General features: G+C 36.2%; 1 protein-coding gene and 1 long non-coding RNA gene across 6 annotated transcripts in view; one reads left to right on the plus strand and one right to left on the minus strand.

The window, feature by feature from the left end:
• LOC124645158 overlaps nt 1–1,419 on the plus strand; it is a 73,610-nt gene extending 72,191 nt beyond the window's left edge. For all 3 annotated transcript variants that reach the window (XR_006986167.1, XR_006986166.1, XR_006986165.1), the window contains one exon: nt 1,323–1,419. This is a non-coding gene — a long non-coding RNA (uncharacterized LOC124645158). The remainder of the gene's footprint in view (nt 1–1,322) is intronic.
• Nucleotides 1,420–4,438: 3,019 nt separating this feature from the next.
• LOC124644985 (RING finger and SPRY domain-containing protein 1-like) overlaps nt 4,439–14,006 on the minus strand; it is a 29,910-nt gene continuing 20,342 nt past the window's right edge. The window contains exons 8-12 of one of the 3 annotated variants that reach the window (XR_006986131.1): nt 11,393–11,610; nt 10,770–10,938; nt 10,059–10,174; nt 9,402–9,693; nt 4,439–6,971 (exon numbers count right to left, since the gene is read on the minus strand). Coding sequence is in view for 2 of the 3 variants with exons in the window: in XM_047184685.1 (XP_047040641.1) it covers nt 9,606–9,693; nt 10,059–10,174; nt 10,770–10,938; nt 11,393–11,610 (591 nt within the window). In the remaining variant the exon portion in view is untranslated. Of the gene's footprint in view, nt 9,694–10,058; nt 10,175–10,769; nt 10,939–11,392; nt 11,611–14,006 lie in introns of all 3 variants that reach the window. The other 2 variants (XM_047184686.1, XM_047184685.1) reach the window with 2 other exon arrangements.

The following is a 14,006-nucleotide window of genomic DNA, read 5'->3' on the forward strand; positions in this document are numbered from 1 at the left end:
GAACTATGTATTTTTGTATTTGTATTAATTATCATATTGCTATTATAATTAGTCTCGAAAGTAATAATTGTCTTTAGGTGTTTCTATTATGTATTTTTTAAATAACGGCCGAAATACAATCGCGTTGCTGCGCCGCGCCGGTCATATCTGCTTTTTAAAATTACTACTAAAACATTTTTGCGACGTGCGCAAATTGTCGATTTTAGCGTTGCGGCGCCTCAACCCGGCTATTATGTGTTTCGGCCCTAACGTTTGTATGATATAGATTTTGTAAAAGTACTGCACAAAATTGTAAAAGTATTTTTATTTTAATTACTATAATTTTAAAGATGTATAGTTATTGAACTCTGTTAAACATTTGTCCGATATTATATGCTTGTATGGATACCCGTATTACCGATTTTTATGTACATATTACCGAAAGTTAGTGGTTCTCGATTATTGTTAAATAGTCTTAATTTGTGTGTAACATATTTTTTACTGAATATTTTCACAGATAGGTAATTGGATTCGACTTGGGCCAAAATTAAGTGTGGTCTTGCCATCAAAGTCGGCTTGTTATAGGTCATTACGTAGCTATCACAGCCAGCTTTGATGAGCATGACTGCATTGCACACATCATTTCGCAGACCTCCTAAGGAATAGAACAGTCAATGGTTTCCCGGGCCTAGCCTGTCAAAGCGGCGGTGAAATGTATCCGTCATCATATCACAGCCACTTTGATGTGGTCGGTTTACGGAGAGCACCACGACTTTGACAACACGGTTGGTAAGCGGGTCCGTGGCCCATTCGTAAAAATGGTTGTGCCATGTCGCCGACTCATATCACAGCCATTTTTGACGAGTTGGGCTGGGCGACGTTGCGACGAACGTGTATTTACTGCAATAACTCTTCATTCTACAGCGACGAATGTCTCGTCGCTCACAAAGTGGCTGTTGTGTGTGTCTGTCAATCCATATCACAGCCAGCTTTGATGAGCGTCGAGCATTCAATGGAACTCAACTGGTGGTGCGTTGGAGCCTGCGAGCGCAGCGCCACGGGGCCAACAAAGTGGCTGTGCATTATGATGTTCATGTGCATATCACAGCCAGCTTTGTTGACTTCTTTGGTGCTGACCAGTCTACGCGGAGAGGGTCGTCGTCATCGTTTTATGTTTACATCTTATTCTACTATTTCCTATTTTAAACCGATCGTGTACTTACTTGCATTATATATTTTTTTAAGTATACTTTTTTATCTGTGTATGTTTTTTTTTTACTATTTCTGTGTTTATTCTGTATTATTTTAACCATAAATACTAATTAGCGTTTCATAATTTTCAGATGGCGAAATCTTCGGCGTCGTGTGATTCACAATCAAAAACTCTGTATTGTATATCAATAAAGTGATTCAATATTATAAAATAAAAGTAAACCCTAACGTTGTTGTTTCCATTTTCCTCAAGTGCTCAGTCTCGGCAGAAAAAAGACAACTGCACAAAATAAACCTGTAGGTTTATGTAATTGCTGTTTATGCTATGGGACCGATTGTGTTGAGGCTCAATTAAAATAAAGCCTATGGTTTTAATCGTAGTTATTGAAATGAGTTAAGAAAATATACACTTAAAAGTTTCAGACTCATGATACCAGAATCTCTAAAATACAGATTTACAAAATATGAAAAGTACAGTTAGGTACCTACTTTCTAACCAGTTTACGGTCTTCTTACCGAATGAGCAGGTTTTTTAATCACCTTATATGGGCATATTAGTTAGCTTATTAAAAGCATTATTGGTCAAGCATGACTGGAGTTGGCCCGTTCTGCCTACACGGAGTCGAGTTACCCCGTCCATTGTCACCGCCTTGCTTGCTCGAACCTGTATGCAGGTGCCAGAGATATGTGTCCCTGCCTGTCCCTGCCTGTAGGGATCAGGATTGAGATTCAGCCAGGCTGCATCATAATAGATCATCATCTGCCTAGCGTCTTCCCAACAATGTTGGGGTCGGCTTCCATTCTCTGGACGCAGCCGAGTACCAGTGTTTTGACTGCCTATCTGACCTAGTTACCTGAGCAACCCAATACTCCTTAGTAAGACTGGTTGTCAGACTTTCTAGCTTCTGACTACCCGGAACGAACGCTAAAGGTGTTCAAATGATAGCCACGGCCCAGCCGACCATCGCGGGTTTTGCTACGAGCCTACAGGCTAGGCCCTTTATTCGGGAGCAGCATTGAAAGCGCGTACGCCCCATATGTTTGAGTGCTAGCTGCTAGAAATGAAGTCTGGAATCCCATCCAATTTGTCGTCTCAGCCGAAAGACGTCCACTACTGAGGCCTCCCCAAAGTTTTCCATGCTTAGTTTTCATTGCATGCAATACTACAGAATTTACATATTCAACCGCTTGCACTTCGATCAGTCGACCTTACAAATCTAGTGCTTATTATTAGTTCATTCATTTTTTATTTACTTACATTATTTTAGTCTAATAGTTTGTATTCTTCCATGTCAACAAACTTTTGCTTTCTACTGGACTGGTAATTTGTGAGTCTGGTATTATGAGACTAAGGTACATAGAATACTTAGGCCTTGTAAGGAAACCTGTAGCGATGGTGCTATCAATGCATGGACTTTTTCTATTGATCCGTTTTATTTTTGTAACGTGTCTTATATTATTCATTCAGTAACAACCATCAGCCCAGTAAGCTATCGATAAACTGAATACTCGAACGCCATTTGTTAGAGCTAGAAGAATCGATAATTAGTTACCCCTCCCTGGTGTTGAATGAGGCGCAAAAGATACGAGAACTCAAGCTGACTCGGCAACTACCGTACGTCAGTGTTGGAATGAAACAAATGTAATTTGATGTTAGATGCTGTCGAATGAAATTAACAATATAAGTTAGGTAAAATTGGAACCTTAGCATGGTGTTGGATCCCTTCAGATAGTCTAGCAATAGAAGGAGCAGACCGAGAGAAGAGCTTCACTTATATACCTAACTGTTAGGCTTATATACCTAACTGTTAGGATAGTTTGAATGATTTGGTAATTAAAACCTCTGATACTAATCAGAGCTTTTTAACCTTTTCACCGCCACGCCATATCGGTATTCCTATGCCCTGTACGCCAAGCCCGAAAATCTTAATTAAATATCTACTAAAAAATACATAAAAGTAATGATTTAATAGGTTTATTTTGTATTTTTCTGCGACCTGTTTTTTGTCGAGTATAGCCGTCGTTGGCGCACAGGGCACGCTTGCTCATGTCGGCTATAGCCGACATTGGCGTTCAAAAGGTTAATACGACAATAAGAGTTACTAAACTCAATGGATAATTCGTCAGAAGCCATGACCATTTCAAGTCAGACTGAGTAGGAACACATTGTTCTATAGGTAGGTACGTTAAAGCTGTTTGGAGGCCGATTTCACAAACTGCGCAGTTTGGGATCTACCCCGCCTACTCTTCAGTTATCATCCTGAGTAACTTGGTTTCACCATAGAGTTTATTCTTAGCAGATCTCACTTTTTTGTGTCTTAAATAGATGGGTAGGTAAATCCTAAAGTATCTATATAAGTTCGGATAGACGATTATGATTTTGTTCAAGTAAATGAGCTGCAACATGAGTATCGATAAAAAGTAAGTTTTCGTTGTTAGACACAAAGCATCTCAGAGCAGCGCTACTCGCGCACACTCTCAGTGAACTTACTTTTAGTGTGACACATTCCAAAAAAGTACTCAATAAATAAATATTTTGTGCCTATTGACTAGGCGTAGAGTATTCTTCGAGCGAAAAAGTCTCTAATTGTTACACTACTCGAAAGTTACAAATTCGTATAAAGTGGAAGTGGGACAAGGCTTTCATGAACCCACTTCTTAAGTCTTCTTGTTATCTGAAGGAGTACTGCGTGGTATGGTTGCCAAGTAACCGAGTTCAAGAGGTCAGGTATTCCCATTAGAAATCCATCTCAATTAAGGTTAGGCCACGGGATGTCATGATGATTTCGAGCTTCTCTTGTTTGATAACGTTAATAGGCATGCTAATAAATCGACTAATTTTTGCGGAAAAGATTCAGGATCAAAATTCCTGAGGTTCCTTAACCTTTAGGGTCAATTCCCACTGAAAGAGCAGCGGCCGGCAGCGGCCGGCAGCGGCCGTAATTGCAAGGGATTGAGCGCGAGCGCGGCGGGCCGCACGGCGCCGCGCGGCGCCGCCCCGCGCCGCGCTCTTACATTTTCCGTGCTCTTACGGCCGCTGCCGGCCGCTGCTCTTTCAGTGGGAATTGACCCTTAGTGTGACAGTGACATTTCTAACACACACTCTACTATCAAGGTAGCAGTGAAAAGCTTTCATCAGCTTAAAGGCGGACAAGTGAAATTATGTTGTTCTATAAATTTATAAGGTATTTTAAAGGGTTATTACACTTAGGGGGTAAGGGGTTAAACGTGCAAAATAAAACAGATATTTCATTGAACATTTATTTGTGACTAACGAGTGTTGGAAATCACAATCTACTGCAATAATGACAATCAGAATTATGCGAAATCGCCTAATTTTTAATAGCTAGACAATTAATCTAAAGCTGTAAAACATGGATCGTGTATAGTGGAAAGACTCTGGGGTTTAAATTAGCAACAGCTACAAAAATGTTGAATAAATTATCGTTGTACGTTTGTCGTTCATATGTCGTTCAATGCAAGAAAAGTTAAATCATCCTTCAATAAATGCACAGTGAGTGGCCGGTGCCACCACGGCAGTAATTCTAGGCAATCTATTCATCTAAAATTCAACAAATTCTAAAATACAAAGTTAAACAAGCAACCCCATTGCCTTGCCTTGACAAAAAGCTGAATTTAATAATAAATAATGTGTAATAGTTGAGTGATTTTCTCCTACAACTACAGTTTTGAAATAAGTAAATAACGGCTTCTTATATTAAATGATCTAAGTATGTTTAATAATCATCTAGGTAAATTTCAGCAATAATTTTGTGATATAGGTAGAAGGTACCTATATAAATTTGGATGAACTAATCTTACTCGTCTCAGTACAATTCGAATCCTATTGTTAAATGTCCTGTGGATTTAATGAAATAGGTATGATATTCTCAGAATTAAGCTAGGGATAGTCGTGATTAGTACCTATTACACAATCATTCTACTACGAGAGATCATTTTCTTTACTTATAATATGTAAAATTAAAACGCAATTTCGAGACTAGGTTTTGTAGCATTTTTCACATGATTCCTCAAATATTTTGAACGTTATATTCGAAATATTAACTTTTAGCAAAATTAAAGACGCATGTTTTTTTTTTATATATTCTAAGTAAGCGGTTTTTATTAGCAGTTACCATAAGTATTTATTTAAGTTCTTGAGAAGATGCTATCCCATTAAATGTTAATATTGTAGGTACTAATTAATTTGGCCATCTTATTATTTACTGTACAAGTGACTAGGTTTCACCTTAGGATCTACTATATTATAGGCCATTACGTCAAAAATAACCCTGCAAAGGTTTCACGGAGTTTTGGCTCCCTAAGATATTGTAGGTGTTCAATGAATTTTGGTTACTGGCATCTACCTTATTCTAAATGTAAATAGGTAATAATCAACCGCCTACTTATCTAACTTGAACGTCAACTGTGAGACAGTTCCTAAATAGTTTTTAAATTCGTTTGTTTTTAATTGATATAAGTAATTTATGTTATGTTCCTATCTTTTTTTCAGAAAGTTTGTTGTAGTAATTTTAAACGAATAAATCTATCTCTGTGGATGAAATATCGACAAAGAGAAAGATTGTCTCTTTGTCGATATTTCATCCACAGGAGCTAATTTTTTTGTTTGAACGTGGGATGTGATGTTTCTCTAGACGACAAAGCTTTTCACTGGCATTCTCATTGCCGTGTTTGTTATAATAATTTTATTTAAAAGCAGCATAAATATTACTTCGCTTAGATATTTTTTAAGTTAGGAGAATAAACGTTGCACTAAGATCATAAATACATCTTTCGCAGTTAAATCCTAAGTTCAAAATTTTGGCACGAATCTACAGTTAAGTGAAAAATCATACTTAATCCTAGTCCTACAATTAATAAATTTTTGCATCGAAAATAATACCGTCTTTCAATTAACTTTACCTACTCAATAAGTTACTAAAAAGAAATTAAGCTATCATATAGAGCTTTGGTGCAAACATACAAGTGAAGAAAATGATTTAATATTTGATGAATAAGTACCTAATTCTCCGTTGGCAATGAGTAAAGTTCCTAATTTTCTTAATTCTATTACAAACAAAAGAAACTTCTAAATAAATAGTCTTATCAACAAAACATAGTAGGTAGTCGAATTTTAATAGATTGTAATTTAAATGGTAAGACCATTCACAGGTTATCCTTACATCATTTTACTTACTAAATTCGATTTTTTATCGCACCATTGAATCTTTCCTAAGCCGAGTATCATAAAGTGGTCGCTTTGCAGTCTCCATAGTTCCATTTTAAAACTATGAAAGGCCTCACCTGGGATCGAAATTGATGAATTTATATAGTTCCTAGTCTAATAACAATATTTGAATATACATATATTTATTTCACTAATAAGTATTAATTACCTTCGTGCTTTACTCACAAACCCTCTAGATGGTAACTGTGCGCTTAACTTGACACTTTCGACAAGTAATCTTAACACCTAGGTGGTTTAAATAGACAACAATTGGTTTAATGTCATAAAATCACAACATCTATATTGTTTAAGGAATGTATGGATGAAATATACTGTATATTTGGGACAGCATGGAAACGACAACACACATGGATCGGTGACGATATAGTATTTTTGCTACTGGCTGGATTTCGGAAAATCTTATCTACAAGGTAACAGTACGTATTCCTACGAAGAAATTACACATATAATTAAACACATTATTTAAGAAAAATATTATATTTGAGTTGATGTCGGTTCACGGAGACTTATTCTTGCGTGATTCGTGTATTACCTGAACATTAATTTAATATTTCAGTATGTTACAGGGACTGGAAACACACACATGCAAACATATGCGTAAAGCTGGGCTTCCATTGTACTCAGGGGTCACATTTATTCATAAACAAACAATGAACAAACCAAGTGGTAGTGTGGAAAAGAGAGAGGGGGGATTTTACGAAAAACTATCTAAAGTAGGTTCAAGCCAAATCCAAGCAGTCAATCAGTCTCCGTTAGTCAGGGACATCATACGCCATTAAGCCTGGGCGTAACGACCATCACGAGAAGTTATGAATTTACAAGAAGAGATATTGAAACTACATACTACCTACTATGTAAAGGGGAAAGTCTATATCGATTAGATTTCTACCAATCAATGGTTTATTAGGAGAAAAAATGCTGGTCGTTATATAAAAAAAGAAAAAACAAAAAAACAAAACGTCTCCAAACGTCAAAGTTAAAAAAAAATACAGAATAAATTACTTAAAGATATAAAGACGCATTCCGTAATATCTACCCGCACTTGCATAACAGGGATAACACATAACAACCACACACTACGTGTACCTAAGAAAGAATTAACGCTGTATGAAACTTGCAACACGATAACTTAAAAAATACAAAATTTCTACGACATAGAACTGAACACAAAGTTCGAATGATTTAAAGATTATAATATAAATGAAGGTCTATCAAATAGACTAATAAACTGCAAGGTGGAGCGATCTAATTGTTACATGACAACAATTAAAATTTTAATAGTCAATGTAGTAACTTTGCGCAAAAAACACATTTTGCGCAAAAGTCAAATACGTTTGCGCTAAATTTCTTAATTAAAGAAAATACTATTGTCTACTATTCAGGATATAGTGGACGTTATTATAGTGTTGAATGACATTGAATTTACTGTGTCTACAAACAAAATGAGTATGGTTTTAAGAAGTAAGATTAGTGTAAAATATTTTAACAAATACTACGACAGTAAAGCTCTTTTGGGCACCGTCATATATCAGTATTTATCGTCTAAATAAAGTATATGTCAACTAGCAATGACACATGTTTCAAAATGTGACTAGCACTTTGTTTAGTCTAAAACTAAGTCAAGTACATTTTTCATCAGGATTATAGTTACCTTGTCATGTTTTTTTCAACTTTATGTAGTAAATGCAAATGGAATATACTTATTATACTATCAGTATTTTAATTAAATCTTTGATAAACTTTACTTTTCACGTTTAATAATAATTATTCAACAAACTCGACATTGCACAGGAATGTGAAGCTTAGTGTCTACCACCATGACAGTTGGAAGAGTGAGTGAACGATGAATTGGTGAATGATTGCACATCGACATTCGAGTGGTCTCACAAGCACCATGAACAAAACATATCACCAACATTTATTCTAGTTTTGGAATTAACTAATTATATTTTCCTTCACAAATATTTGGTCGGCTGCTTGTTTTAAAGGTTTATACAGACCACAGACGGGTTGCACAGCACCATTATTTATGTAAACAAACATTTCACACGACGCATTTGTAAGACCACCAGAATCGACGCGCACTTTAGACATTTTCTTCCATCGAGTACATAACCCGAAATGGGTGTAAAAAATATTTAAGTTTTTCTCTTATAATACTGCAAGGTACGTAAGGCAAACCGTGGCTCATCCTGAGGACTCATTTACCCGTGTTTTTCAAGATTATAAGAATTAGAAAAACACTAGTGATAAACAAACCTCTCTCTAGTCACTCTTACGGTGGGAGATACGATATCGGACGGAGAATAGTGTAATGAAAGAGGTAGACATTACGGAGGACATGTCTAATATAGAAAAATAGTAAACTATGATATAAAAATATACTGGCATAGTTTTTGATTTATAGCAAAATAGTCCTAAACTTAAACTGCGTCTCACAGAGACAAATTCTGAGCCCCAATAGTGGCACCAGATAAAGACTATTATATGTACGTATTTAAACTACTAGACTATATTATTATAGATAATCAGACGATATTCCGTCATAGCTGGCCGATGTTGATTGATACTTTTCATTTCGTACAATCAGTCAAACCAATCTTGTTAATATTATGTTCTATTTTTAACCTTAATTAAATATTTGAGATAAACAATATGTTACAATCATTCGAGCACTTTCTTTTTGGTTTTTGGGACATAATATACAATATTGGTTGCAAATGCAGGCTTATATAGAGTGGGGGGAAGGTAGTATCTAAAGGGTAACTAAAGGGTAGGGATGGTCAAAAAACATTGCGTTCCAAAAACCACAAGAACAAAAGTGCGCAAACTCCGTGCAAATATGTACAGAAGCGGCATTGTCAATCAATAAATAACAACGTTATGTACTCGATGTCTGCTATAGGAATAACACGGATCAGCCAGAAGTCAACAGCAAACAGCGAAATTATTCATATCTTACATAGGCGATAATATCGCGGGGTTCGTCTTCGGGAAAGTTGGGGTTCATTGGGGACCAGGTGGAGGAGGAGCTGGTAGTCGTGGAGGAGCCGTTGGGGGTGAGGGGATGGGGGACGCGGCGGTTGAAGGGCGGGGAGGGGGACTCTTCGAAGGTGATGTTGGGGCTGTTGAGCTCGCTGATCGTCGAGAGCGAGGAGTCCTCTTGTCACGTGTTCTCCGTTGTGACGTTCACGATCGCGGCGCGGCACATCGGGCACTCCTTCAGCTGAGATGTGCACAGTGAGCAGAACCCGCTGGAATGTGCAAATATATCTTATTATAAATCTGTCTAACTATTAAGTAAATTTGAAACCATGAAAATTGAAAAATTTCAAGGCTATCCTTAGCATAGCTGTTACCGAGATGGGCCAGTTGCTACGTTGTTATTTTTGTATAATAGGTACATATTGAGTACAAATGGTTTAAAATCTGTAGAATCCGTAGAAAGAATAGTGTTTTGAGTAGGTCAATAAAATTATCTTTTGCAGTTCAGTCATTGGTTCCGAGTTCAAAATTGTATTTCGTTTCGGACACGTCTTACAGAAACTCTGTCCGAAAATCCTAATTAGATAGTTCTACAGAAAACTAAATAACAATTAAACAATAGTCGATACTTTACCGGTGCTTGCAGGGTTCGAGCACGCAGCATGCGTCAGCATCATAACATAGCGTGCACGAGTTCTCCTTCGCAGTCGTGCTGCGCAGCTTCTCAAGTTCTAAGCGACGAGGCACCACCTGCAAATACATTCACATTACATTTCACTTTGAATGTACACACAGAAACTTATCCCTTACAGTGTTATAACTCTGTAATGTCCCTAGTTAAAGGTTAAAAAGTCATTAAGTATTTTTTATGTATCTGTCGGCTTCCAGTCTAACCAGATGCGGCTGAGTACCAGTGTTTTACATGGATGGAGCGACTGCTTATCTGATCTTTCAACAGCCCAATTACCCGGGCAGCCCGATACCTCTTGGTAAGACTGGTTGTCAAACTTTCTGCTTTTGTAAAAACTGCTAAAGATGTTCAAAAAGCAGCCGAGAGTTGGTCACGATTTTGTTGTGAGGGTCTCTTTAAAGCAACAAATACTAGTGCATCTCTTGTGAATAATGCGTTCGATATAACTTTTTCATTTTTCATTTTCTTCTAAGGTATAAAGACATATCATACTATTCTCTCTCATGTGGTTTAAGCTGTTTCAGATGTAAATTTATCCGTATAGGTACAGTACCTAATTGCTATTAACTGATTATAATAGGAATTGTGAGGGGAACAGTGTTCTCGTAACATCAACAAAACTACAGCTGTGGTGAAAAAATTGTTAATACGTACCCGTTTTTGATCATTAGTGAGTACTCCAAATTCGTTGAAGTTGCCAAACGCTCGGTCAGTCGGCGGAAACCTGAACGGCTCAGTTCCAAAATTGAATCGGCATTGTTGGAAAGCCATAAACGAAGCCGCAGCAAAGAACCCGTTTCTGGTCAAATCAATTTGGTTTACACTATAATTAATCAAACAGTCATTAGAAAACACCCCGGCTCATTGCCTTAAAATTAAAAGAAAAATTGAAACAAAAAATATGAAAAATGTACTAATGCTTCGTGCTGATTCGCTCTCACACACACAGTTGTGGTTATAGTGCGCGCATGTGTGCGTGCGACGTGCATTGTCGTGTGACGTCACGACCACCGTGCTGACGTGGAACTTCTAATGATGATGTTATATTTTATGCATATTAAATTAATATCACAGGTTGTTAAAAATACTAATCAATGCTATATGGGTATTGTTCAAAAATTTAAGCTTTGAGCGGATGAGGATGAGAACCTTAGTTTTTTTTTTAAGTTGGCAAAGTAGTATTACCAATGTATAAACAAGTTAAGAGAAAATGATTACTCTCGTAAATTCTAGATGGCATCTCGATGATAAAATAAACAACATTCGATTAACATTACCGCGCAGCTCGAAACAGATTCGTGCAAGTACGAATTCGTTGTCCATTGAGCGAGAATATCGCTTCTTCCTCATTCATGTCTATGAGGCAGCCGATGATATCTCCCGGCTGCCAAACATCCACATCTTTGACGGGCGAAGGCTTGGCCTCGTGCCATATCAACTTACGGCAACCGTCATACGATAGCGAATACAAATCGTCCCCGATGCCATACCCCTCCTGAATATCAAACATAATCATTACAAGTCTATTCAAAATCAAAAATTGACAAACATTTACACAAACATTTAATATTTTTTACTGGTTTAATGGTGTACGAGGAATGTTATGAATTGTAGCTAACAGGCATTGTATACTCCCCACTGTATGTGAAACCATGCGATGGATATGTTAGGAGGGCCACAGTTTACCTAACTACCTTAAATTAATGTTACCTTTGAATGACTTCTCCAGTACAAGGCAATGTTCCGAATATAAGTGTATCTTCAATAATCATCACTGTCTTGATAGAATCAGGTTCATTATTTGTATAATGTGAAACAACTATGAGACAGTAAAAAGGGGTTGTGTAAACAGTGCGTAACGCGCGCCATTTTCTTTTATAATTGTGAAGTTTCTTTTACTTTTTATTTGTGATGTGTTAAATTATTTTTACCACAATATAGTCAGTTTTTACATAGTCCAGTGTACAATTTTGTATGAATGGTACCATTCATCAATCGTCTGTAACACAGATGTCTGTAAGGAACTCAACAACATTATTTTGATGGTTTTCAATCAGTTGATATATACTTAAGTAAGTAATTTGGTGAATGTTATTTGTTCCTTATATAAAATGGCAATAGTATGGCTCTTCGTTTTGCAAAAAATCTGGTGCCATAAGTTTGTGATACTACTTATGCAGACTTTGCAAGAGATATATACACTTTGTTTAAGCACGCAATACGCACCATCACAGGAAAATGGGAATTGGCGAACACTCATTTGTATGGGGATCGTCATATTTATATCAAGATGTTTTTTTTTTGTATAGTTTATATATGTGGTAACACTAAAATGTGGCGCCAATTGTTTGTGTCATTTGAAGCCCCCATACAAATCTTTTAAACCCTTTTTGCCCGGTTTCTATATGTCAAAGGTAAGGTAATTGTTGGCACTTCTATACCGTACTTTGCATGGTATTTCTTTGTTCGATGATTTAACATTGTCATCGTAAAAATCTCAATGTTATCAATTATTTGAATATATTATATGTATTGGTAAGGGGGAGTACATACAATATGATTGTTCATTGGTGAAATTAAATGTCTGTTTTGTTCATTAATGATGATTGATTTATTTAAATGAAGTTTGACAAAAGGGAAAAATGAAGTTAATTCGATTATTTTTTATATAGGAATCGGGCAAGATAAATAGCGAAGCTGAAATATTAGGAGTTTGACATGAAAATGCCGTTTTTAAGATCCGAAATTTTTTTATTAATATTGTTCTCATATATATTATTATACTGATTGATAGTAGTGCATTTTAGTTTTAAGTGATATTAGCATAGAATTTAAGTCTGTCTTCCATATGATTTGTCCTATCACAATTAATACTGGTTCCACAAGTTTATTTTAAAAATATCGATGTGTGTAACATTTACAGGTTTCAATTTCAAGCAAACTGGAACGCAGTGTTCTTGAAGTTAATTTTAGAATAGTAATCGTGCGTTAATTGTTTCCGTTTCAATTACTATAAACCGTTACAATGCCGGCCATAATTAGAAAACGGCAAATCCATAGTCAAACTCAATATGAAAGTATGATAACCATGAAAAAATGACAAGGGGAGATGACGGCTGTAGGCTAGAAGAAAGCTACGAAAGTAGGCTGTGAAGGGGTGTTAAGTGATATGAAAGGCATTGAAATATTCACAAACGAGTCTCACTAGTGTCGTCGGGAGCTAATGAAAGCAAATTTATGGTCTAATTAAAAAAAGACACTTACAGACGGGTGCCACTTCGCTGGTGCCATTGACAACTGTCATCGGAAAAATGCCATCCGTTTGTAAGTATCTCATACTATTTACAAAACTAGCAGAACTTATTTTATTTGTGCAGTGTTTTTCAATACAAATTATGTATATTAAAGATATACTAGGTACTTTTAAGGTTTTCCACTGTTTAACTTATGTCATGGTTTAAATTAAAAAACGCTGCTGAAATGACAATATTCATTAACACATATTAAGATTGGCACACGTTGTTGAAAAATGTTGCTACTTGAATTTATTTTAATCTAACATATAACTTAGATAAATTCTATTTCGGGTGATCCTATATGTGTTAATGATAAATTGGAATTAATTAACTAGGCGCCAACAATACCCAATACCTATAGTTTATTTTTGTGAATTACAAACTAGATCTAAAACTAGACTAGTTGATATATCTAAATGTACTATTTGAGCTGACAAATGAATACTGAGAGAAGTAATGTCAGATGAGGGTTTTTTGTGAACTGGGAAATGTGTGTTATTTAATTTGATCACTATACGGCACCATCTTTGATTGACCATAATTTTATTTTATAAAGATATACCCAAAACGTGGACTTATATCCAAGTGTGTCATT

Source organism: Helicoverpa zea, chromosome 31, assembly GCF_022581195.2.
Source record: "Helicoverpa zea isolate HzStark_Cry1AcR chromosome 31, ilHelZeax1.1, whole genome shotgun sequence".
In the NCBI taxonomy this organism is placed as follows: Eukaryota; Metazoa; Arthropoda; class Insecta; order Lepidoptera; family Noctuidae; genus Helicoverpa; species Helicoverpa zea.